The 26,663-nt window shown below is 51.5% G+C and overlaps 1 protein-coding gene across 1 annotated transcript in view; it reads right to left on the minus strand.

The window, feature by feature from the left end:
* The window catches only part of L3MBTL1 (L3MBTL histone methyl-lysine binding protein 1), a 30,905-nt gene extending 4,678 nt beyond the window's left edge, over positions 1–26,227 (minus strand). The window contains exons 1-20 of the mRNA XM_024746891.1: positions 25,880–26,227; positions 25,482–25,708; positions 25,008–25,149; positions 24,544–24,694; positions 24,276–24,411; positions 23,517–23,601; positions 15,321–15,409; positions 14,723–14,827; positions 13,733–13,868; positions 13,299–13,390; positions 11,899–12,037; positions 11,151–11,240; positions 10,502–10,587; positions 10,207–10,317; positions 9,615–9,729; positions 8,722–8,821; positions 8,343–8,540; positions 8,203–8,252; positions 3,594–3,751; positions 3,100–3,162 (exon numbers count right to left, since the gene is read on the minus strand). Of these exons, the coding sequence (XP_024602659.1) occupies positions 3,100–3,162; positions 3,594–3,751; positions 8,203–8,252; positions 8,343–8,540; positions 8,722–8,821; positions 9,615–9,729; positions 10,207–10,317; positions 10,502–10,587; positions 11,151–11,240; positions 11,899–12,037; positions 13,299–13,390; positions 13,733–13,868; positions 14,723–14,827; positions 15,321–15,409; positions 23,517–23,601; positions 24,276–24,411; positions 24,544–24,694; positions 25,008–25,149; positions 25,482–25,708; positions 25,880–26,015 (2,409 nt within the window). The 5' untranslated portion in view covers positions 26,016–26,227. The remainder of the gene's footprint in view (positions 1–3,099; positions 3,163–3,593; positions 3,752–8,202; positions 8,253–8,342; positions 8,541–8,721; positions 8,822–9,614; positions 9,730–10,206; positions 10,318–10,501; positions 10,588–11,150; positions 11,241–11,898; positions 12,038–13,298; positions 13,391–13,732; positions 13,869–14,722; positions 14,828–15,320; positions 15,410–23,516; positions 23,602–24,275; positions 24,412–24,543; positions 24,695–25,007; positions 25,150–25,481; positions 25,709–25,879) is intronic.
* Between the last annotated feature and the right edge of the window lie 436 nt (positions 26,228–26,663).

A 26,663-nucleotide genomic window follows, 5' to 3' on the forward strand; every position in this document is an offset into this window, starting at 1 on the left:
ATCATCCCTCCTATGCTCCCTCCTTAAGAATCATGGCAAACAAAACACTTCTATGGTGTTTCTTATATGGCCAACACTGTTCTTAAACACTTTTCGTATATTAACTGATTTAATAATTCTCACAACACCCCTCTGAAGCAGTACCAGTATTAATTACCCCCATTTTACAGGTGAGGAAACTGAGGCAGAAAGACTAAGGAATTTGTCCTCATCACATGACGCTGGGCCAGGCACACAGCAGACTTCAATAATTATTTGCCGAGTAAATTAAACAAATACATGAGAGCTACAATAAAGGTGACAAAGGGAGGACTGGGCAGACTTTTCTTAGGCCCATCAGTGCCAGCCACCAGACTGAACAGACTACCCCTAAGACCATCTATCCGATATGCTCTAATTTCTCACTCATGAAGCATCCCTCTAATGAACGGTCTGTGTCCTGGCTGGAAAGAATCCTGACTCATGTCCCTGAATTCATCAGTTCAGCCAGAGAAAGCCCATTCCTTGGAGCACGGTCCTCCCTGGGGAAATGGATGACATGGACCAGATCCCGGAGAAGGTAATCCTCAGACCCTGCAAAGGTCCTCCTCCACCCTGAGACTCTATGTGATGCCCGTGGGCCACCAGCACACCTTCCCCGCTTTTGCCATTGCTTTTTTGTTTCACAGATCATGCTGAACTGAGATACACAGCAGATGTTCCTGGGAGAGATAGACCTTTTCCTAAAAAGGGGAGGATGCCCAAGGATCAAACTCTGGGGTGATTCCACAGCTGGCTAAACCACTGCACTCAAAGAGCGTTGATTTGTGACCTGCTCTCACCTACAGGAAGATCTCTAATGGGTGTCACGTGCTTCTGCTCTGTCTCATTAAACACATGCGGTGAAGACTTGGTGGAAGACACAGAAAGCTTAGCTTTCAAATGTACAAGTTGTGTGAGGCTGGAAAGCCCTATGAATATCAGAGATGACAGAATCAAGATTTAAAACAATGAGACTATGAAACCAACGAGAGAACATTTAATAGGGATAAATGTAAAGTTTTACATTAGGCTAAAAACAAACCAAAAAAAAACCCCCAGTGGTACAAGGAACACACTGGAAAATTTGGTTAGACTATAATAGATAATTGACAGAAAAGGCACTTGGGGGACTTTGATGAACTCCAAACTGGTGTGATGTGGCTGTAATAAAGCTAGTGCAAACTTAAGTTTTGCCAACAAAAACATAGGGTTCAAATCTGGAGACGGAGAAAACAATGCCAATGCCCACTAACAGAACTGTGGGATTTTCATAAAACAGAGCACTTCTCAGAAATAAAAAGGAGCTAATTGCTGGTATACACCATAACATGCATGAACCTGCAAAACATTACACTGAAGAGAGACAGACGCAAACGAGTACGTGCTGTATGATTCCACTTATGTGAAGTTCAAGGACAGGTAAAACTAATTTATGGCGCTAGAAATGAGAACAGTGGTTGCCTATGAGAGCTGGCGAAAGGGGCCAGGAAAGAACTTTCCGGTGTGATGGAAATGTTTTATATCTTGATCGACATGTTGGGCTCGGGGTGTGCACAGTTCACAAAACTTGTAGAACTTTTAAGACGTGTGCATTTCACTCCGTGCATATTTTACCTCCATTAAGAAAACAAAACATCTAGGTGTCAGTTCATAGGTTGTAACAAAGGTCCCACTCTGGTGGGGATGCTGACAATGGGGGAGGTTGTGCATGTGCAGGGGGCAGGCGGTACGTGGGAACTCTCTGTACCTTCCTCTCAATTTTCCTTGAACCTAAAACTGCTCTAAAAAAAAATAGTCTTTTTAAAAACAAAAGCATCAGACACACAGGGGAGCAGCAGCCCAGTGTGTTCTGTGTTGGTCAGACGGCATCTGAAACTTGGGGCATCGACACATTCTGATAAGAAGATCATCAACCCAGAAGGCAAGCACCCAGAGTGGGGAGGAGTTTGGGAGCGCCACCACCCAAGGGGCAATGAAGAAACTGGCTGTGTTGGGCCTGGATAAAGAGATTCTTTCAGGGAAAGAGGAATATACTTCTTTCTCCTGGGCACCTGACCTGGAGGTGGCATCTATGGGGAGCTGAAACCACGCTCTCTTGGGTTAAGGGGGGTATGTGTATTCTTTGGAAGGAAGACCTAAACAAACTGAAAGGTCCCTTCCTATTTCAAACTCTACGAATTAGGCGAGTCATGATAAAACTCTTTATTTGAGGACAACTACACATTGAAAGCCAGAAACACCATGGATTGAGCTCTCCCTGTATCAGGCATGTGGCTATAGTGATGTGATTTGTATATTACTCTACAGCATTGGTAGATAATAATATAGATGCTGATGATATAGTTACACTAGACATTCTGGTATAGTGATCCACTCATCATTTCCAGCGCTCACATGGCCCTGCAAGGCAGTCATTATTACACCCATTTTATCTCTATTTTTTTGGCCATGCTGCATGGCTTATGGGATCTCAGTTCTCCAATCAGGGATTGATCCTGGGCCATGACAGTGAAAGCACCAAATCCTAACCACTAGACCACCAGGGAACTCCCCACCTCTATCTCACGGATGAGAAGATGCAGACTCAAAAGAGCTCCAACCAGCAGAACTAGGATTCAAATCCACCTGTCCACAAAACTAGTGGTCTTTCACCTACGGTTCACTGCTTCTCAACTTTGGTAAGCTTTCGGGTCTTAATTTTAAGTGTGTGTTAGGATGCTTGCAGTAAATGGCAATGGCTGTGCCAGTGAAAATACACTTTAATTGACTGCCATTGAGGAAGCTAAGTTTGGAAAACAGAAGTTCGAGCAGAGAGCACAATTTCTGTTGTGAATGGAATCCTGTTTCCAGGATGGTTTCCCTTCCTGAGGACGGTCTGAACAGAGGGTTTGGTTCCCAAGCTGGGCCATGGTGTGTACCAGATTTTTCCCAGAGACGTGGGTCACTATGACTGGTCCTCCTAGGTGGGACAACAGAGGGCCCTCTCTAGCTGGGGGCAGTGCTGGGGAGGGCTCCTGCATCCTGCTATCTCAATGATGGTGACCCTCCTCTGTCCCCACCCTGGGCTTTGCACCTTACCTCATCTTTGAAGAGCCGTGCTTGGTCCTCACAACCTGTCAGGGTCTGAACAAAGCCGAAGACCTTGGAAACCAAAGAAGATGTGTTGCCAAGGCGACGGGGCTTGGAAGAGGAGGGAGGAGGCCGGCCTACCCGGCCTTGGTGCCTCCTGGGCTATGGCAGTGTTGCTTTTTCTTATCAGCCTAAGAGGATCTTGCATCTCTGTGCTGCTGAGTGAGCGAGGTGGGGCCCCTTGCTCCCGAGGCCCAGGCCTGAGCCTGTCTCTCCTGCTAGACTAGCAGCACGCCCTCCTCCCCATGCACTAGGATGGGCCTATCAGACAGTCCCTCAGTCCCCCCCAAGGCCCCCACTGAGCAGCTGGGAGGGACCGTGGACCGCAGGAGGTTGAGTCAGGAGCAGTGTGGGCCTCTGCCCGACAGGGGCCTTTCCTGAGCCCTCCTGCCAGGGTGCGGTGAGGGCAAAGCAGAGGAGGAGGAAGAGGGAGGGGTCCTCACCTCATTGATGGTCCACTTGGCGACTGTCGAGGCCGAGATGCCCGCCACTCCTGGTAGGAGCTTGCGGTGCTGCTCCCAGCACGCTGACAGTGACCGGTCGGGGTGGGCCGACAGGGCCGACATGAAGAGGGACTGGTGCATGACGTCAGTGGTCAGTGCTGGAAGGCAGAGGCAGAGGCAGAAGCAGAGGCTGGCGGCCAAGGCCGAAGGCTAACCTGGTCTCTGAAGCCCGCTCATCCCCAGGCCACCTGAGAGACTGGCTGGCAGAGTGGGCAGGACCATGGCCCCTTTCGGATAGCCCTGCAGAGCCAAGAGGGTGATCCGGACCTCCTGACTCATCCAGGGCTCGCCCCTTGGGGTAAAGTGGGTTCCTCACGTTACAGACTGTGTAGGATGACCCCACCCCCAACCTTCTGAGGCTGCATCACCCTGGGCCCTTCGAGGATGCTCTTCTCTCCTGGATCTGCTGTAGCATCCCAGAAACACCACTAGATACCTTGCATCAAAATGGCCCCCAACATCCAAGCAACCTCAGCCCAGATATCAAAAGTCCATTCTGGGGCTTCCCTGGTGGCACAGTGGTTGAGAGTCCGCCTGCCGAACCTCCTTTTCCTAAGTCCTTTTGGGCCCCCATTCTTGCAGCCTCAGGGGGATCCTGTTTGAGAATCAGGATCAGCCTGCCCAGCCTGACACGCACCTGCTACCTGCTGCCTCTGTCTCAAGCTCCACTCCTCCCCACTACGTCCCCAGCTGGGTCTACTTTATTCTCTGCGTACCAGACCCCGGTCTACTCAGGCACATCTGGGGTGACCCCTGACCCACTCGGCATGCTGCCTGTCCCTCTGCTTCCTGATCTGTTCCTGGAACCTCTGGCTCCCGACTCCAGCCTCCAAGCGGCTCTTCGATTTGGTGAGTGACCCTGTTCTACCTGGCTTCCTCTTTGGCCAGGCTTGGTGGCTGTCTGCTTGGACTTCATCTACTTCTGGCCGCTCTGGCAAACCTGGTCCCTACCCACCTTACCTGCCTTGGATGGGCCACATGGCCACTGTCCCATGGGGCTTGCCCTGCCTCTGCCCAGAATCCAAGACAGCTGGCTCTATCCTGTTCAGGTGGTAACTCTAGACTCTCGTGAATGCGGCCCCCCACTGCCCTCCTCTTGCAGGCCCACCCTGCTCATCACATTGTCCTTGCATCCCTCCTCTTCACGTCAGCCTTTCACCCTGACTCCTTGCACCTCACAATCATCCTCAGAATCTCTGGGATCCTGTTTCCAGCCCCACTGACTGTTCTTCTGTAACTCAGCCCGCCTGCGGCCTCTCTGCTCATCAGCCCAAACCCATTTGGGGTGCACCCCGGACCTCCCGTGACAGCTACTGCGACCAGCGCTTCATTTACCTGCCCTCAGGTCTGGCCTCCTGTCCACCAGGTGCCCCTCTCTGAAGCCCTGTGTCTGGTGCTCCGTGTACGCTGGCAAGGAATCTGGGAGCTGTGCTGCTCCTTATCTTTCTTCCCCAGAGCACAGGGCAGGAGCTTTTGCAGGCACCCGTGATATTTTATCTAACTGCAAAACATCTAGCTGCAGGTCAGAAACAGCTCCTCTTGTTCTTTTTTTTTTTTTGGCTTAAAAGCAACAGAAATGTATTCCTCACGGTACCACAGGCTGGAAGTCCCAGATCAAGGCACCAACAGATTCGATATCTGGTGAAGGTCTGCTTCCTGAGCCACAGGCTGCCATCTTCTCACTGTGTCTTCACATGGCAGAAGGGGCAAGGGGTCTCTTATAAGGGCACTAATCCCATTCTCAAGGGCTCCATCCTCATGACCTAATCATCTCCCAAAGGCCCCACCCCATATACCATGATACTGGGGATTAGGTTTCAACATATGAATTTGGGGGGGATACAGACGTTCAGTCTATAGCACTATTATTATTGGAGGTTAATAACGGTGTGCTGAATAGGCACTGCGGAAAGGCAGGGGAACCACGGTGAGGGGGGCAGTGGGGTTAATGCAATATAATAGAAAACACAAACTGGACTCAGAATCAGGAAATGGGGTTAGTTCCTTACTAACTTGCTCTTTAGTCCTGGGCAGGTCATTTAACATGGGCCTCAGTTTCTCCATCTGTAAATAAACTGGTTGGGTAAGGAAATCACTGCTGTTTCCTCATTCCTTCCAACAGCTGACACTCATGGGGCGTGAATGGCCCTGCAAACAGAGTGAGCACAGCTGAGGCCTGTCCTCTCCAGGCAGTCCCCCCAGGGAGCTGTTTCCCAGCAAACCCACAGGGAGGAGGTCTACCCACAGATGTGTGAGAAGATTCTTCCGGAACGAAATCCAGAGTGACAAGTGTCCCCTCTGGGAGAGCCAGCTGGTGGAATGGGGAGCTCTGCCCAGAGGTCAGAGGCCTGGGCTCTGTCCCCCACCCTGTCCCTGAAGTGCTTCAGGCCTTGGGTGAGTCCTTCCCGGTCCAACCTGGGCCACAGCCTCAGTCTGTGGGAAGAGTTCTCAGGATAATTCTGGAATGAACACAGTAGGCAAGAGCCCTCTGGCAGTCAGAACATGGAAGCCAACAAGGTGTACCAGGATGGGATAGAAGAGGTGCCCACGGCAGTCCCATCTCTGAAAGTCCCCACTCTGAGGGCCGGGAGGCAGGCCAAGGCCCGCCTCACTCAGGCCTGAGGCTGCGGGAATTGCCTTCTGTTTCTACCAAGAGGAAACAGTATGGAACAGCAGCAAGAGGGAGTCAGGCAAGGCATCAGGACTAATGATTCCTGCAGGTTATCGAGCACTTCACATGGACACCTCATTTAAGCCTCTCACCACCTTTTTTTTTTTTTTTTTTTTTTTTTTTAGACCAGAGCACGAACCCGTGTCCCCTGCATCGGCAGGCGGACTCCCAACCACTGCGCCACCAGGGAAGCCCTCACCACCTTTTAAGATTGGCACTATTATTATTAGCATTTTACAGATGAGGAAGCTGAGGCTTGGAGAGGTGGCTTCTGCTCAAGCTCTCACAGCATGTAAAAGACAGTCTGCCTTGAGGTTGTGCTTTAAATCTCTGTGCTAATACTGCCCGGGTTACAGAGACTGTTCCTGAAGAACTGGAATAGCCTGGGTCCTGCCCAGAAATTGTGCATTGATCCAGGTGATTTCTCAAGGTCTCTTCTTGCCTTAAAGTGATGTGCATTCAGGGAATTCCCTGGTGGTCCAGTGGTTAGGACTCTGTGCTTCCACTGCAAGGGGCCCAGGTCGATCCCTCGTCGGGGAACTAAGATCCCGTGTGCCCCCAGGCGTGGCCAAAAAAATTATCTATCTAACAAAAAACATGATGCGCATTCAACTCAACTGAAACAAGATCCCCAGCATCCCTGCTGTGTATCAGGACCTATGCCGGTGGCTGAAGATATAGATGAATTCATCATGCAGTAGAGGGCTCGGTCACCTTGTCCCTCCCCTTGGAGCCATGGGCTTGAGCTGTGTCCCATGCCCCTTAAAATTGATATGTTAAAGCTCTAATCTCCAGTACCTCAGAATGCGACTGTATTTGGAGAAAGGGCCTTTAAAGAGGTGATTAAGTTAAAATGAGGCTGATAAGGTGGACCCTAATCCAATCTGTCTGGTATCCTTATAAGAAAAGGAATTTTGGAGACATGGAGAGACCCTGGGGACACACAGGCATAGAGCAAAGACCATGTGGGACACAAGCAGGAAGGTGGCTGTCTGTACGCCAAGGAGAGAGGCCTCAGAAGAAACCAAACCTGTTGATCCTTTGAGCTTGGGCCTCCAGCCTCCAGAAGTGTGAGAAAGTACACTTCTGTTGAAGCCACCCAGTCTGTGGTACTTGGCTGTTGCCGCCAAGTTAAGACAAAGGAGGTGGAAAAGTGAACTGACGTGTGGGTCAGATAATTTACGTCTGTTGTACCAGCAGCGATAGCAGGAGAAGTCAGACCTGAGTTTGAAGCCCAGCTCAGCCCCTTATGAGGCGAATGACCTTGGGCAAATGACCTCACTCTACCAACCTCTCACTCCTCTTCTCTCAGGAGAGAATGACATCTATGTTACAGACCACTTGTGAGAGTCAGCAACAGTATAGGTAAAGCATCTGAAATGGTGCTGGGCCCATAGTAGGTGCTCAATAAACAGCAAAGTAGCCACTGTTATTTCAGGTAAGTGACACCAGAAAGGCAGATATTATTCATGTTTTCAAATGAGGAAACTGAAGCTCAGAGATGTTAACTAAGTTGCTCAAGCCCACACAGCTAGAAAGTGACAGCCATGGCCTCCCTCCCTGGAAGCCTAGATTGAGAAAAGCAGAGCTGGAGGCATCATCCCACCTTACAGTGAACCAGAAGTCCAGAGAGGCTCTGCGCCTTTCCTGGAAAATCACAGCAAAACCCGGGATGAAAAGGGGCTGGAATCCGAGGTCGCTCAAGGCCCTACCCTGTGGTCTTGCCACTGCTCTGTATCCCCAAGTATCTCGAATGCAGAGGTGGCTTGCCTGCCAGCTTCTCCGGCTCTGGGCACCCCTGGTGACTCCTCCCACCAATTACTAAGTACTCATTGTGAATGTGGCGGAGGACACAGGAATAAATGGCCCAGGACTCACTCGGGAAATCTTCCTGTGGGATCTTCTGATACTTTGGAGGGCGTCCAATCCTGGAGAGAGAGGGACCAGGTCCATGGCAGGGAATCAGGGCCTGGCCTGGCCCAGGAGGACTCGAGGCCCTGCACCCTTGCCCTCCGCACCGGCTGTGATGGCGAGGCTTCTTCCTTAGGGAGAAGCCCGAGAGGTTCCTCTTACGGGCCAAGGCCTCCGTGTCGGACAGCTCTGCCTTCAGCCGGCTCTGGTTCCTCTCGGCCAGTGGGCAGCCCGAGAGGCAGTGGTGGGCTGTGAACTTGCCTGTGACGTGGCCAGAGCCATCACAACCAGGAGTGGGGCACTTTCTGGAGAAGAAGAAGGCTTAAGATGGGCTGAATCTGATAGTTCCCACTTAGCTCTTCCCAACCCTGGCCCCATTAGGAGAGCGGCTGGGTGGGCCCTGGTCGGCCACCCATAGTGGGTATAAAACAGACCCTCTCTGAGCAACAATGCCCGAGGGTCTCTTAGCAGGAGCCCTTCACTCACCGGTGGTGAAAGCTGTACTTGGAGGTCCTGGTCTGTGGCAGGCTTCGACAGCTGAGAGGGGGACAGCCCCCAGGGGAGGCTGAGCTGGGCTCTCTGGGTCCTGGAGGGGCAGGAAGAAAAGGGTCAGCACAGGGCGGTGGGGGCGGGGCTGGGAGAGGAGTCATGCAGGGCAGGGAAGGTCAGCTCCCTGACTAGGAACCAGTTCCCCAGGTGCAAGGGGCCCTGAACCAGGCTGGGACACCACTTCCTGGATGGATATGGATGTCAGCCCCTCTTGGGGGAATGAGGGCTTGGCTCTCATACACTCTGTGGAAACCTGCAGGCCATACTCTCTGAAAGGAGGAGAACCCTTGGGGAGAGCAACTCAGAGCCGGTGTGGGCACAGCTGCCCCGGAAAGCCACATCAGGCAGATTTTCATGTTATTCTTGTTTCTCAGTTTTACCCCCAAGACTTTGGTGACCTTTTTTAGGCTCTGCCCATGTGCAGAGAACAATCAAGAAGAATCAACACCACATGTGAAACAGATGTGGGTGACCTCTAACCCCTGCCTGCTGAGGGGACCAGGATTCGATTTAGGGAGCCACACTGCCTTAGCAAACACAGCACATGCTCGGTGTGGCTCTGCTATTCGCTGAGAGAACTCCCCAGGGGTACAACTACCTCCTAAGCATATGCTCCCAAGTGAGCTTGGCCTTCACACCTCCAGGCTCCAAACCCCACAAACTGGGGAGGCCAGAGGCACCGCTATGTCTAGCAAAGACCCCTGAGGTGGGGAGGATGAGGGACCCCAGAGCTCACTGTGGGCATGCTATAGAAGGGGGAGGGGTGCCAGAGCTCGGGGGCAGGGCCGGACATCAGGAGGAGAGGGTCAGAGGGCCCCAGGGGTACACACGGAGAGGAGGCTGCAGGGGATGCCCTGTCTTGGAGCACCAGCCCGCGGGGTGGATGTCAGGGTGATCGGCATCGATCCAAAAGTCATAGGCGTGACTCCAGCCATCAAAGTGGAGCTGGGGAGGAAAGACCCTTGGAGGTCAGGTGCTCCTTGTGGAGCCCAGCTCAGCCAGGAGGTCCTCCAGGCTCCAGGAGGCTCTCCCCATCCCTGGGGCCCGTCAGAAGCAAGATCCTGGATTGGAAGAACCAAGGGGCCCACCCCACAGTAGTCTGTCTTGGCCACCACACTTCCCAAGGGTTTCACCCTTTAAGTTAGTGGTATCTCCCATCAATCCTTGGATAGGACAAGGATTATTAGGCCCATTTTATAGGCTCAGAGAGTGGACGTGACTTGTCCAGACTCACAAAAGTAAGTCACAGATGAGGCCAGACTGAGACCCAAGATCTTCGGCCTCAGGTTTAGAGCTCCCTTCCCTGCAACGCACAGCCTCCCTCAAGTCTGGCTCATGCCATGCCCTTGACCTCAACCCAGCCTACAGAAGTCCTGCCCAACTGGCCTGTCCACTCCGCCAGCCCAAGGAGCCCAGAGCCACCTTTATCCGATGGTCCTCAACATCCTCCACGCTGGCCACACGAATTAGGGCTGGGTTCCTGCGGTCCACGGCCTCCAGTTTCATGTTGACCAGGAAGCTGTGCGGGGGTCGCTGCGGGGGGACAGCAGCCTTCAGGCTGAGGCCCAGTTCAGCAGAGCTGAATCCCCAAGAGGGGAGCCCAGGTGCTGTGCCTGGGGAAACCACAGCCAAAGCGGGTAGGCCAGGGCCCCATCCTGGCTGGCCGAGGGCTCCTCGCCTTCCCGAGCTCAGCTCGGGGCGGGGAGAGATGACTCACCACCTTGAAGGCCCAGGCGGGCACAGCAGAGGCCCCAGTTTCTTCCAGATATTTCTCCCAACAGAAGCTGTCAGGGTCTGGGTAGTCTGGAGGAGAGGATGAGCGTAATGTCTAGGCACCCAGGTGTACTGGGGGAGCTCTCCCCTCCAAGAAGGCCCAGGGGCATGGAAAGGACAAAGGCCCGTGCAGAGAAGTCCCCTGGCATCACCACAGCCTGCTCCTTGCAGGGGGCTCCTGAGGCAGAGGGGTGCCAGGCAGAAGCAAGCACACCACCTCACAGCTCACAGGGCTTTCTGGGAACCCTGGCCCCTAGCCCCCTCCTTGGCTCTGTTGCTCCAGCCCCAGTCCCATCTGAACCCCTACTGCGTGTGGGCCAGTGTAACACCCCGACAGGGAAGGATACACTTTCGTTGTTCTGGACTCCTGCTCCCTTGCTGAGGGGGCGGTCAACTAACTTTCTTCCCTTCAACCTTAACAGAGTCAGGGTTTGACAGGCCTCTCCTAAGATCAGAGGGTTCTCAACTCCCAGGCAAAGAAGCTAAGGCTCCAGGCCACATCTGTCCCCTCCCCCTGCCCCCTAAAGACCCAGCTAATGAGATACTGGTAGGGGACCAGGGAGAGGGGGGCTTGGCTCAGGCTGCAGGGTCACCTTGTGGAGGGGTGAGGGGCTTTCCTTGCTTCTGGCACCAACCCACCGGGTGGATGTAGGGGCTGCTGGGATCACACCTGAAAGGCAAGAATTATTCACTGTCCCAAGAATCAATCTTGTGAAAATGACTCTACTACCCAAAGCAATCTACAGATACGAAGGGATAAAGATGATGTGGCACATATATACAATGGAATATTACTCAGCCATAAAAAGGAACAAAATTGGGTCATCTGTAGAGACGTGGATGGATCTAGAGACTGTCATACAGAGTGAAGTAAGTCAGAAAGAGAAAAACAAATATCGTGTATCCACGCATATATGTGGAACCTAGAAAAATGGTACAGATGAAATGTATAAAAAAATAAATAAAATAAAAATTAAAAAAAGAATTATTCACTGTCCCAGATGAAACTTTGAGGTCCTAAATCTGCTATCCTATGAGATCATGGCGACAGGGCACACCCTCATGTTACTTCTGAGTGAGAGTGAGACAAATGAGGTGAGAAAGTCAGAAAATTCCAACAGTAACTAAAAACTCTAACAGCACCTTAATATCTCAGGGACAATCATGGGTCACAGGGGTTTGCTCGTCCTAACCTTGGTACTTTTAGATGAAATATTTAATTGCCATCATAATTAATAAATGATGTAGATCAAATCCACAGGGCAGTCAATTGTCCCCCGAGCAATATGTCAGGGCTGGGCTGGGTCTCTGTGAAGCCCCCCACCCCCGCCATCCCCTCCCCATCATCCCAGTTGTCAAAGTGCACCAGGAAGCGGCTGTCCACCACGTCGGTCACACTGGCCACACAGATGAGGGATGGGTTCATGCGGTCCACGGCCTCCAGCTTCATGCCCACCTGGAAGCCCAGGGGTGGGGGACTCTGGGGGCAAGAAGAGGGGCTGCCACGGCCAGGCCCAGGCTGGCTTGTGCTGGCCCAGGACCCACCGGCAAAGGAAGAGGAGTAGGTTCCCTGGGGGTCATGCCTGGTGGGTGGGCAGGGAGGAGGGCGGGACAAAGAGGCTGAGAAAGAGGGTCCCTCCAGGGCAGGATCACCAACCTCAGCCCTGAGCCACTCAGGAATTTCTGGCCTCCAAGGGACTCTCAGAGGAAGCCTCACTGTGGCAGAAGATGACTGACTAACACGAGGCTACACACTCACCCAAAGAGCCTGCCAGGCTGAGCACAAGCCTCCCCTCCCCAGACAAGCCTGGCCCAGCTTGGGCCGAGGCAGGTGGGTCCACAGAGGGGTGGCAGAGAAAGAGGAGTTGACATGTGAGGCAGGGAGCGGCGGGGGCAGGGCAGGGAGGCACCTGCCACGTGTCGGGCATGAACTCCAAAACCCATCACCTCCCTCAATCTTTACCAAAGCCCTAGGGAGATGGGTATTATCACCCCCATTTTATAAATTAAGTGACTTGCCCAGGACCACAAAGCTGGTCAATGGTGGGGACAGGACTTAAACAGTTTGATTTAAAAATCTGCATCCCCCGTCACAATAGCTGGTAGAAGCCCACCGGTCACATGGGAACCTCAAAGTATGATCTCTGGGGCTGGACTGGGGCTGGGGGTACCTGCCCGTTCCTGGACAGCATGGTACAGCCCCTGGCCCATGGGGACCCTGGGCTTTCCAGATGGTAACAGTTGTACTGGGAGTTCCCTATATATCTCTCAAACCTTTTGCTTGGGATTAGGAGATATTTTAGCTGCGGGATAAAGTTGCCGGCTGCCTTGAACAGAGAGAAAGACAAGGTTGTGAGTGTTGGAACCAAATGGGAAAGCCTCAATGTTGGTCAAAAGGAAGGAAAAAGCCACTCCCACAATACAGGCTTAGACCTGACACCAAGAACTGCAGAGAAACCCAAGCCAAAAAGAAGAATGACACCTCAGTGCCCAGGCTTGGAGGGGGATGTGCGGAGGAGAGGATTTCAGCAGTAGGGAGGAGGGAGGGAACTGGGGGAACCCCATAATCGGCTTCCTCCTCTGGCCCTGGGCCTGCCCAGTGGGCCCCTCCCATCTGGTGAGGACCAGAGCCCAGCTGGGGGCACCAGGAGATGAGTGCTTGTCTGCTGAGTCAGAAAGCCTGGCCGGCTGCAGTGACTCTATCCTGGTAAGCACATGTCCGCTCGTTCAGGGGCACTCACGTGGCTCTGGCTCACAAACAGGTGCTTGGGGGCAGCCTGGGTTCTTGTGCTGCGCAGGTAATGGCTCCAGCTGAACTCCTCCTCCTTGTAACCTGGGCCCCTCGGGGGGGAAGAACAGAGCACCGTGCAGACAGAGGCTGGGCCATGGCGTGCGCACCCCACACTGAAGCAGCAGAATCAGGCAGGCCTGAGGACCCCACAAGCCTCGAGAACCTGCCCAGGGAACCCCTGCCGAAGCAGAACACAACCTGGGTGGACGTCCGCTCAAAGGGCAAAGGGCAAAGCAGAAGCCCTGGGGCCGAGGCGTAGCAGGATGAGACGCAGAGAGGCTGGCTGTGCAATGGGAACAGGGAAGGAGCTACCACCAGGAAGGGGTGGGGGCAGGTCTGGGAGGCTCACTGTTGCTCACTGGGACCAACCAAGCTAGGCCTTACCTTTGGGGGGCTGCAGCTTGTGCCCCGTCTTCTCGAACCAGCCAGCGGGATGAATGTCAGGGGAACTGGCATTGATCCAGAAGTCGTGGCACTCGGAATACCCATCGAAGTGCAGACGTAGGCGGTAGCCACATACCTGGCCCCATGACGGGGAGGGAGGGAAACAGTTGCTGCACTCCCCTTCCCTCACTTCTCCTGGCCCAGCCTGGTGTCTCAGGGGCTCTGGCAGGTTCCCCACTCCACCCCTCCTCACCCCCAGGTTTCCCTGCATCCTGCACTTTGCCCCACACCCTCCCATCCTGCAGTGAGGATGGTTCACGTACTCACGAGCCCTGAGCGCTGGGCACAAGACAGGTAGATTCTAAGGCACTCTCTGGCCCCTCTGAACCCTGGATAGAATCCCAAGGGCAGTGACCAAGGCTCAGGCCTGCTCAGGGCCCCCGGGGACCTTTCCTTCTGCTACCTTCTCTCACTGCTCAGACCTCAGCAAGCTGATGGCGGCTCCTTGAGCACGGCGCCCTTGAACGTGGCATTCCATGCCTCAGTGCTTCCGCTCGCTTTGCCTCTTGTGCCTGGAACATCCTATTCATTCACAACTCATCTCTCGAGACTCAGCAATGGAGGCCCTTCCTCTCTGAAGCCGCTCCTGTCCCCTCAGTGCCCCCCTGCTCACATCTGTCATCACCCCTGTGGGCTGTGGCCGTTTATCTGGCTGATTCCCACACAACGGTGAGCTCCTAAGAGGACAAGGACCTTGTTGGACTCGTGCCACCATCCCCGCCCTCAGGAGCGCTCCTCCTCGGTAACATCACCACCCCGACCCTTCGCCTGCCTTTTGTCCGATTTTTAGCTTTCTGCGCCTTCCCCTCCCCTTTCTGAGGGCAGTGCAGTGCCCCCCTCATCTGAGTTCGGGCCCTCCATGCCCCTGGCTGGCTCCTTCAAGCCATCCTGAGAGGCATCACCAGGATGGGGGTGCCAGTCTCAACTCACCTCAGCCACGGTGAGGATGAAGTACATGCTTGGGTGCTGAGGGTCAATGCCTTCCAACTTCATGCCCGGTTTGAAGCCATTCTTGTTATGAGTGACCACCTGGTACTGTCAACGCACAGATGGAAAAGGGCTCAGCTTCCCTCCAGCCTTACCCTTGCTTAGTGCGTTCGGGGCAAAGGAAGTGCCTTTGGGCTCCACCCGCCCAGTACTACCAAAGGGGTAACTTATTTGGGGATCTTTAGTGCAGGGATCCAAAGCAGGACAGACTAGCTCCAAGGTCCCTCGAACAATGGATTGCAGGGCTCTCTCTTACCCAAGTCATGGAAAGATCAGAATTGATTAGAAAGCACCAGAATTCAAAAGTCTGCAGGCCCAGTGATGGGTGAGCCTGGGTCCCACTCCCCTGTTTCTTCCCACCGAGGAAGCCCCTTACAGTGAGCCCTTTTCTACTCTGGGCCCCTAACGAGTCTTTCCACCTTCTATTCTGCAAGTCCTTTGAGGGATGTCAGACACAGAAAACACCAGAAGGCCTGAGTTTGGTGGTGAGTCCCTGGACTGGGAAGACAAGCTCTTCCTAGGAGGAAAGTATGTGACTCACATCCTGGAAGAGGCTGACGGGGGCAGTGATGGCCTTCTGTTCCTCAAGGTAGGATTCCCAAGACCAGCCTTCCTTCTTCTCCCCTGAGGCTGTGGGCAGGAGACAGACAGGCTGACCCCTGGGCTGCTCCTCAAATACCATCTTCCAACCCAACTCTACCTTAACCTCCAAAACAAACTTTTGTCTGTGATTACGTGCTGCCCTCTGGTCCCACTCAGCCATGAGGTGCCGCACACAGCGGGCTGTACCAAATTCTGTCCGCCCCGTCCCACCCCAGCCCACTGTCAGCAAAAGCACTTCGGATTAGGGAGCGACTAACCGAGGTTAGAGTCTCAACCACAGAGGGACAAAGCTGCGTGACAAATCCTGAGCCAGAGGACTTAATCACAGCAACACCTAAGCTCACCGGGAAAGAAGAGGAAAAAGAGAGATGGGAGGAAAACATGCAATGAGGAAGAAACAGAAGAGACCACACAGGAAGAAGAAACCCCCTTTTCCCGATTCTTCTTCCTCTGAGCACTGACTGACAGGCTCACACAGAGACAAAATGTATGTATGTGTGCTTGGCGTGCCCACAGAGTAGAGACTGATTACACACACACACACCAGACATACACACAGAGTGCACACAAACACACACTCACACACACGTACTTTGGTCAGAGCCTACAGCCCTTGGAGTCTCCAGGTCCTGGGGAGGGGGAGCTGAATCCCCCTGTGGGACCTTCAATTTAGCCTGAGATGGAGTCCTGGCCTCCAACACAGAGGCAAAACATCCTTTAAAGATGGGAAAAGCTGGCAACATGTAAGGTAAGCTCCCAACGTCAGCCTGAAAAATTTTGCCACAATCAATTCATATCGCTTGGGTGAATAGCTCCAGCTTCTTCTAGAAACTTCCGTGCCTCAATTTTGTCATCTGTCAAATGCAGATCGCTTTGTCTACCCGAGAGGGTCATCAGGAAGAGCAAGTGAGATGCTGTGAGTAAAAGATCCTTATGAGATACTGGATCCTTCCCAGGTCTCCACGAAGGCCGTCTGGTCTGGATTCTCGCTCTGCCTAGCTCTGGCTCGCTTGGTGATTGCTCTGGGTCATTCTGGTGTGGAGTGGTTTGTCACTCAGGAAGAAGCTTTTTCCTTAATTGGAACCTACATGGCTCCTAGGAGCTGCCTAAGTTCACCAGTCACTCCACTGAATCTTGAGATCCCAACCATCTAACCCAGATGGGCCAAAGCAGGTATTTTCTTCACCAACAGATCAACTAAGCCAGGAAACTCTGAGACCTACACCGACACAGCAACCTAGAGCACTGCTCTTCCAACTCCCCTTTGTCCAGAGTGAAACCTGGGTCGCCCCTTAGAATAGCGGTCCCCAACCTTTTTGGCACCAGGGACCGGGTTTCGTGGAAGAGTTTTTCCATGGAGGGGGGTAGGGGGGATGGTTCAGGTGGTAATGTGAGCGATGGTGGGGGGGTAAGGGGAGCGGCAGATGAAGCTTCGCTCGCTTGCCTGCCATTCACCTCCTGCTCTGCAGCCCAGTTCCTAGCAGGCCGAAGACCGGACCGGGGGTTGGGAACCCCTGCCTTAGAACACATCACCCACTACGGTCCCTCAAGAAACTCTCACTGTTCCCATTCGGTCCTCATCTGGACTTACGGTGTAGGGGGAGGGGCAGGGAGGAGACTTCAGGATGCCAGGCTTAGCATCACCTTGCTGTTTCTGGCCACTGGCATTCCACATCATCCTGCATAATACCTGTTTTTTCAAATCACCAGTACTATTTACCAATCCCTTTACAGCACCCAGTTCTCTGTGGATGACATCTAGCTTTTTGTCTCACTCTTCCCAAACTATAACACAAGCCAAGGAGCTGATTAGCTGTCAGATTCCTCATCTCAGGCACCTCGGCCCCGCCTCGGCTCTTTCATTCCAAGTTCATTTCTCTTTAGCCACACTCCAACATGGCCAAGCTCTAAGCCACTCATGCCATAGTAGAGACCTCTGACATCTTCACCTGCCATCCCTCACACTCCCATCCTTACCCTCCCATCCTCCCCGCCACTTCCCTCCCTGGGCCTTTATTACCTGGATTCTCTCATAGTCATAACGCATCTTTACAGTTTACCATCGCCCACCACTTCCTTCTACCTCAACCATTCCTTTTATCATGTAGGGGTACCTCCCATGCACCATGTCTGGTGCCAGAAACTGGGGGTACAGGGATGGTTCAGAGACTTCATATACGTGGTCCTCTTTAATCCTAACATTGTCTGGACATGATAGGCAGGGCTGGTAGTAATCCTTTTCACAGATGAGAAAAGAGATTAAATGTAATCCACTAGAGAGAGGCCTGACCACTAAACCTTTTAGTAATGACTGGACTCCCTCCCTGACCAAGCCTCCAGCCTCCTCCAGTTTCCTGCATCCTTTTTCCATGGTGAACAACTGGCTGAAACTTTAGGTAAATCCTCAAGCTCAAGTAAGTCCCAAAGCTCCCGTGCATGTTTGTATAGTTTGTGTACCATACATAGGTGCCCAGCCAAGAGGGTGAATGGGGGCTGAAATCTAGCCTGGCTCCTTGCCAGGCCACGTGGCTTAGTCTGCTATGAAGACAGGTTGCCTTTTTCTAATTGGTCTGTTCTGAAGGGGCACCTTTTTATAATTTGCACAAAGGCACCATATAGGCTGGCTGTAGCACCGATCCTCTCTTGATTTCCAGAAATGCTCCTTTGCTTATTTCTGCTCCCTTAGACTAGATGCCCCTGGCTAGCACTTTCTTAGCAAGGTCAGGCTGTCCAAAACCAAACTCGCAACTTCTCTGCCAAAGCTTCTGCCCCTCTCAGTATTCTCTATCCTAGTCAACAGCACCACACCATTCATCCAGTCATGCAAGCTGGAAGCTTGGAAGGGATCCTTTACATTTTTTTTTTTACTCCCCAGGATTCTTTAGTGCCTGAGTCCTACTGATGCCAACTCCTAGCTATCTCTTGACTATATCTCCACTTCTCCATGTTCTCTGTCCTTCTTGTTTTGAACCTAGTCCTAGAGCCTCTTAATTTACTGTGCCTAAAACTCAGTCTGTTGCCAGAATATCTCTAAAATAAAAATTAGTTTGTTATTTTTTTGCTTTGAGGTCCTCAACGGCTTTGGATTTCCAATCAAAAACCAAAAATCCAAATACCTTTCCACACATACAAACCCCCTAGTGAACTAGCCTCATCCTGCATTTCCATGCCTCTGTGCCTTTGCACATGCTGATCCCTCTGTCTCAGAGATTCTGTCACCACCCTGTCCCATCCTCCTATCTTTTTCTCATCCTTCAAGACCCAGCCATATCTCTGGCACCTAGCATAGGGCTTTTTTCTTTTTTTTTTTTTCCGGTACGTGGTCCTCTCAAAGCTGGGAAAAAAAAGAAACAGAGAGAAGGCACACGTAATAATAGGAGAAATTTTAAAAGGGATATCACTACATATCCTGCAGACTTCAAAAAGATAAAGGGATATTATGAAGAACTTTAACATTCTTTTGACGAATTCCCTTCGTAATCACCCAGTCTTAAGCCTACTTCTACACACTAAGGAAATTGCTCTCTTGAGTCACCAGGGCCACAATCCAATGATCTTGTCTTATTACTCAACTCTCTTGATCTCCATGTGCTACCAACCACCTGTTCCATCTCAGCATTTCCTTCTTGCTGTACTTTCTTGGCTGTACCTTCCGCCTTTTCTACTTCCATTACCAGTTTTTCTTTCTCCCACCCTAACCCTGCTCATTAATGGTGGATCCCTAGAAATCAATATAGTACTTCCCTCCCATCTTCTCTCTGGAAGCTTCTTCAGCATGGCTTCAGCTTTTCAGTAGATAATTCCCAAATGAATGGTTCTAGCCAGACCTTCCACTGGAAGGTCAACAGGAAAGACAAAAAAATGTAAAGAGAAGAACAGAACACCATGGTTCAAGAACAACCGATGACAAGCAGTCATCAGGATGCCACCATTGGCTGGCTCTTTTCATTTTAAATTGCTACAGATACATCTCTGTATTTATCTACTTCTTATAGAGCATGGTTAGCCAATTCATAATCAGTTCATTTTAAGACAGAATGCTTAATGAAGAGCCTGTTACTTGTGTTCCAAAAGTATAAGGGATCTATGCCTGGGAATACCAGACTCAAGAGGTTGGGCTCCATAATGCTGTGCTCTACTGTTTATCCAGCCCTCAGTTTCTACGGAGTATAAATGGACTCTTTTCAAAATCTAATGAAAGCCATGGGCCACCTCCCCAGGAAAATGAGCAATTCACAGAATTTTGCATGTAAATTTAAGAGGGCACTGCTGCAAGCGGCATACTGATCAACGTCTTGTACTGAATCACACACTTATATTCTCAACTTGTTCCCCAACTCTGCATGGCACTCCTTGTATTTTGATAGGAAACGTGTTTCTTATAACCAATTTGAAAACGGCAAGGATCTGAATAAATATTTCTCCAAAGAGAATATATAAATGGCCAACAAGCATATGAAAAGATGTTCAACATCATTAGCCATCAGGGAAATGCAAATCAAAACCACAAGGAGAGGAACTTCCCCGGTGGTGCAGTGGTTAAGAATCTGCCTGCCAAAGCAGGGGACATGGTTCAAGCCCTGGTCCGGGAAGATCCCACAATACCACGGAGCAAGTAAACCCGTGCACTGCAATTACTGAGCCTGTGCTCTAGAGCCTGTGAGCCACAACTACTGAAGCCCACGCACCTAGAGCCCGTGTTCCGCAACAAGAGAAGCCACTGCAATGAGAAGCCCACGCAATGCAATGAAGAGTAGCCCCCACTCACTGCAACTAGAGAAAGCCTGCGTGCGACAACAAAGACCCAACACAGCCAAAAACAAACAAACAAATAAATAAATAAATTTATTTAAAAAAAGAACACACAAAGAGATACCACTCCATACCCACTATGATGGCTATAATCAAGAAGACAGTTAATAACAAGGCTTGGTGAGAATGTGGATAAACTGGAACCCTTATATGCTACTGGTGGGTATATAAAATGGTACAGCCACTTTGGAACACAGACTAGTAGTTCCTTAAAAGGCTAAACATAGGGTTACCATATGACCCAGCAATTCCACTCCTAGGTATATACCCAAGAGAAATGAACACTTATGTCCAGACAAAACTTGCACACAGATGTTCATATCAGCATTATTCATAATAGCCCCAAAGTGGAAACAACCCATATATATTCATCAATTGATAAATAAAGTGTGATCTATCCATACAATATTGTTCAGCAATAAAAAAGAGATGGAAAAAAAAGGGATGAAGTACTGATACGTGCTACAACATGGATAAACCATGAAAACACTGTGCTAAGTGAAAGAAGCCAGTCACAAAGGACCACATGTTATATGATCCCATTTTTATGAAATGCCCAGAATAGGCAAATCCATATATACAGAAAATAGATTGGTGGTTGCCTACGGCTGGATGGGAATTGGTGGTTTGGGGGGAATGTCAATTAATGGGTACAGGGTTTCTCTTTGGAGTGATGAAAATGTTTTAAAATTGATTGTGATAATGGCTATACAACTCTGTGAATCAACTAAAAACCACTGAATTGTACACTTCAAATGAGTGGACTATATGGTATGTGAATTATATCTCTCTAAACCTATTAAAAAGTTGTTTCTTGGGAGTTCCCTGGTGGCCTAATGGTTAGGATTCCTAGCTTTCACTGCCATGGCCCAGTTCGATCCCTGGTCGGGGAACTGAGATCCCACAAGGCGTGCATCGTGGCAAAAAAAAAAGCTGTTTCTTGTAAAAATATGTATAAAGCACTAACTGTAAAAAAATGGATATGTTAGACGTCATCAAAATGAAAACTTTCTGTTCCTCAAAAGACATCATTCAGAAGAAAACAAAAAAGCTAGCCAAAAACTGGGAGAAAATATTTGTAATATATACATCTGACAAAGGACTTGTATCCAGAATAAAGAATTAATGACAATTAATTCAAATAATTAAGACAATAACTCAATTCAAAATGGGTAAAAATATATGTCTAAAGTAACTATAAGGAAATAGAACAGGATTTCTCTGAACCTGAAAAGGCTATAACAAGTTGACCCCAAAGAATGCCACTGCAGATACTTGACCTGGATGTGGGCAGGATGAGAGATGAAATGAGAATATCAGTAACTGTTAAAATTATCAGAATAGCTATTAACGACTATATAAATTATTAAGACTTTTGCAATGGTGTGTTAGAAAATGATGCTTCATTGGACTTCCCTGGTGGTGCAGTGGTTAAGAATCTGCCTGCCCATGTAGGGGACATGGGTTTGAGCCCTGGTCCGGGAAGATCCCACATGCCATGGAACAATTAAGCCCGCGAGCCACAACTACTGAAGCCTGCGCACCTAGAGCCCGTGCTCCACAACAAGAGAAGACACAGCAATGAGAAGCCCACGCACCGCAACAAAGAGTAGCCCCTGCTCGCCGCAACTAGAGAAAGCCCGCAGGCAGCAACAAAGACCCAAAGCAGCCAAAAAATAAATAAATTTAAAAAAAGAAAATGATGCTTCACACAAAACAATCGAAAAGGTGAAGGAGATATATGGGAGAGAAGGCTGAGTGTGTGTACATGAGTTACATGGTTCTAACTCTTAAACTATTGGAACATTCCATCAGGACTAGATACGTCAGGTCTGTAGAACATGAATCCAATAGGGTAGCCATCAAACTACCAAATAGAATGTAGATAAAATACAGATTATCCTCACACACAGGACATGCAAGCAGCCCTGCCACCTCCACCTCTACCCCAAAATTCTTCTCCCAAAAGATCCCAAAAATGAGTGGAAAAAGATTTTAGCCATAAATGCAAACTTCTGTCTACTGACAAAGTTTCTTCCCTTGAAAAAAGGCGGAAGGGAGAAAATATCCAGAAACAAATGCCACACTAATGTTCACAGTTGAGATGGTGAAATGTATGAATCAAAAGATAACTTTAGACTGGTCAACGGGAGCCAGCTAAAAAAATGCTGGTTTAAGAATGTATTTCTGGAGAGGGAATTCCCTGGAGATCCAGTGGTTAGGACTCTGTGCTCTCACTGCCGATGGCCCAGCTTCGATACCTGGTCAGGGAACTAAGATCCCACAAGCCACACAGTGCGGCCCCAAAAAACAAAAAAAGAATGTATTTCCTTAAGAAAGATAGAGCAGTCGAGCCAACAGCAGTTAGACACTAACTCCTTCCTCTATTTAAGACTTAAGATGCCATAAACCAATGAGAGCTAAGACTTTGGCTTCTGATGTGACAGCCTCGGGTGAAAGAGAGAGCGGTGAAAATCTGGTTTGGCTAAGATGGGCAAAATATGGAATAGGCACTATAGAGTTCAGAGCCCTGGACACAGATTGCACTCTTCTGCATGGCACTGGATCCATCAAGGCAGAATGATGCCCTAGAACTGACCTCGCTCTCTGGTTCTCTCTGGGACAGGAAAGACAGTGACTCATGCAACTGAGCCATGGTCCAAGAGGAAGCACCAACATACAACTCCTCCATTCATCCACTGAACAAACACATTTATTGACAGTGTACGCCACACCAGCCTCTGGACTAAGGACCAGGGATACAAATGCTTAGTAGAAGAAGATTCGGTTTTGAGGGAGGAAGACAGACATTGCTCCCCAGTATCTAGGTGATTATAAGTGTGATAAATGTTACTTGGCTCCAGTTGGCTGTTGTCACATGGCAATGTGGAGATGGTAATGGAGAAGACCTGAGGGCCAGAGCTAACTATGAATGACCTTCGTTCCATTTTTCTTAGAACTGAAGGGTCAGAATGGGGGCCCAAATAGCAAGGTCAGACCAATGACCACTACGGACTTGCTCACACCACCACATGGTGCCATTAAAGGCTGCTCAAGTCTTTGGATATTGTGAGGCCTACTCACAACTGGATAAACAAACACATGATATAACCCCCAAGAACACACATATACTGATGCACAAACCAAAAACACCGTCTCTCTCTCTCTCTCTCTCTCTCTCATTCTCTCTGTCACACACATGCTAACTTATGGTTATCTGTATATGTACAACACACTATCACAATGGTAACCCACACTCCCAGCCTCACACTTCCGAAGGTGTATACACACATGAATATAATATATACACGGGCCATCATACCAGGCTGGCTGCTGTTCCACTCCTCACTTTCTGGGGTGCTAGTGGTGGGCTGTCCCTCTGAATCCTTTCCTTCTTCCTGCTTCTCCTGTGGAAGGCAAGCCAGATCCCAGCTTCCTGTCCTCATGGATTGGCGTGAAGCCTCAGCCTCTATTCCTGGCCCCTGCCTAGCTCTCTGGTCACATGGTGCTCTTCCCCAAACAGATGGATATTCTTCTAGGCTACCAGCAGGAACACAGCTCTGGCAGACAGTCCCTTACCACATGGGCAGAGACTCACATTAGCACACCCCCCCTAGTTACACAGCCTGACTACAACTGTCCTCATTCCCAGGTGGGGAAACTGAGGACACAAACACTTGCCCTGTGCCAATTTTGCCTGCCCAGTGGAACTTTCATGCTCTGTCTTTTCCAGCTTCTCTGCAACTAGAGCCCTGTGCTCCCTGGCCTCTGGCTCAGAGATGGGGCTCCAGTGATGAAGCTTTCCATCTGCCTGCACAACTACTTGGTTACTGATTCATGTCAATGTGACTTAGCCCTGCCACTAGACTGAGATGGGAGCTCTAGAAAAACAGGAGAGCGGTTTATTTATTTCCCTCCAACCAAGTACAGGATCTGACTCAGGGTGGGACCCCAAAATATGATGAGTGAGTCACTATGTGTCTTCTCTAGCCCAGCCCCACGATCTGGATTAATGGAGGGGATAGTGGAATTGAGGTATAGCCTCTAGCCTCCCCCTCCCCTCCCCATGCCCTCTTCCTACCATGGCCTCCGGCTCCGAATCCTCCTCAGATAGGCTCTGATATTCCCTATGCTTCCTTTTCTTCATGGGTTTGAGGAGCTCAGAAGCGCTGGTGCAGGAGTTGTTCTGGCCTGAAGAGTTCTTCACTATGACTGACCTGAGGGAGGGGCAGCCTGAGGGAAAGAACTACCCACCCTGCACCATCCACACCCTCTCCTAAGCCCTGAACAGGCGTGGGGCTTTGAGGCCCGCAGGCAGAGAAGAAGAGGTGAATTCCCTCCCCCCTTACCGCTCCTGGAACAGCTGGGGGCAGCCATCATTGGAGGCACCAGGATCTGGACCAGCGCCTTGCTGAGGCCCACACGCCTGGCATTGGCAGGTGCCATCATCCTCTGGCGGTTCCTGAGGGTTATCTTCTGGAGGGTCCTGGGGGACGTCTTCTGCAGGGGGCCAAAAGGGTCTCAGGCCTCCCACCCATCACTTCCACTCTCAGGCTCCGCCCACCTCGGAGCCCACGCTTGGCCTCCCCTTTGGTCCCCCCACCTTGGGCTCCCCTACTGGATAGCCCCATCTACTTCCCCTCCCACCCCACCCCACAGCCTTCTCCGCCCCAAGACCGACCCGTGGGCGTGGGCACACCTGCTGGCATCCGGGCCACGCCCCCTCGGGCCACGCCCCTGGCCTTGGCTCCTCAGGGAGTTCAGGGCTCCCCCTACTCCCACAGGGGCCCAGCTTCGGGCCTTGGGCTCCTACCCGGCTGTTGGGGGCCCGCATCGCCACCTCCCGCCAGGGCCTCGCCATCTTCGTACTCGGCCACGCCTTCCCGCCGCAGCTCGGGGCTTGGGGGCTGCTCCGCTCCTACCATGTTCGGCGGTGAGTATTCGCTTATCTGAAACTGGAGTGCGGAGGGTCAGAGGACCACGGCTTCTGTACTGGCCCTTGACCCACCCCTAGTCAGCATGGTCCCTCTCCAGCCGCCTCACTGCAAGCCACGCCCCCGGAATCCATTCCCCATAAGCCACGCCCCTAGGGCTCCGCAAATGTCTCGTTTGGGGAGGTCTGCACTCCAAGCCACGCCCCCAGAGTACCTCACTCCAAGTCCCACCCCCAGAATCCTCCCTCTCGGCCAGCTTCCCCACCTTCCGCCTCAGGCCCCGCCTCCAGGCCCGCAGGCCCCGCCCCGCAGCTGCGGCTCGCTGGACCCCCCCAATCCTCACAGATACTGACCCGCAGGCCACTTCTAGAAGGCGGGGCCGCGGCCTCGGTCCACTCCAGGAGCCGCACTGTGCTGGCGCTGGGGCTGGCCGCCGGCCCAGCGCTTAACTGTGGCAGAACGGTGGCGGTGACAGGTACGCTGCCAGCCACTCGTTCTGAGGTGCCCACATGGATCTGCTCCCGCGGAAAGCAGGACACATCCAGGGCACTGCTGGGCAGACCAAGGGTGGCCGAGCTGGCTGCGAACAGATACACGGACAGACACGACACAGATGAGCCTGGTGGCCCTGCCCCAATCTGGCCATGCATGTGTGCAGGCAGGTGAGAAGTATCATCTCCTCCCCAGGACCCACACCTGCTTGGGCAGGTATGTGGGTGCTTCTCTTCCCCAGACCCCTGGCTATGCCCACCTGGAATGATAAAGGCAGCAGCGGGCAGGTGAGAGCCTGAACCTGGGCTGTCTCTGGCCACCAGGTGCACGCTGACCTCCCCTGTGGAGGGTCCCTTCAGTGTCCTCAGCATCTCTATTTCAGCATGCCCCTCCATCCTGGTAGGCCTACAAAAGGAACGCAGCCCCCAAGGTGATCAGGGAGGTAAGAGGCCTCCTTGAGGAGGAGCTGCCCACCCACAGAGAAAAGCCTCAGTGCTGAGGGGAGTAGGGTGTTTTAGGAGCCCAGCATCAAGTTTGGCTCCTGGCTCTATCTAGGTCACTCAGGTGAGGGCTCTGGCCAGGCCCTGCACCTCCCCCAGTCTCTGTAAGATGGGCATGTGTGAGGGTGCTTTGTAAACTGACGTGCACACTCTAGGGAGTCGCAGGCAGTGTGTTTCAGGCCAAGGTTCTGTCTGGCCAGCTGTCTCAGCCAGCTGTCTCATGGCACAGCCCAGGCCAAGTCCAAACTCCCCCTCTTTCTCAACCCCCACCTCCATCCCCAACAGAATCACTCCCTTCTCCCTCTGGGGATTCAGAGCCTTCAAGTACCAGATTCTCCTTCACTCATACACGTTCATTTTCCTGGGAGATGATCTTTCCTGTTCGTGTTCTTTTATGCCCCCTGTCCACCACTCCCTCCAATCCCAAGCACAGAGTAGGCACTCAAACATCTGTTGAAGAAATGTATGCATCTGAAGAGCAAAGAGGTAGTGTATGAGAACGCAGGCAGTGCATGATTTTGCTTTAATCAAGCCAGGGCAGCA

Source organism: Neophocaena asiaeorientalis, unplaced genomic scaffold, assembly GCF_003031525.2.
Source record: "Neophocaena asiaeorientalis asiaeorientalis breed wild unplaced genomic scaffold, Neophocaena_asiaeorientalis_V1.1 scaffold132, whole genome shotgun sequence".
NCBI lineage: Eukaryota > Metazoa > Chordata > Mammalia > Artiodactyla > Phocoenidae > Neophocaena > Neophocaena asiaeorientalis.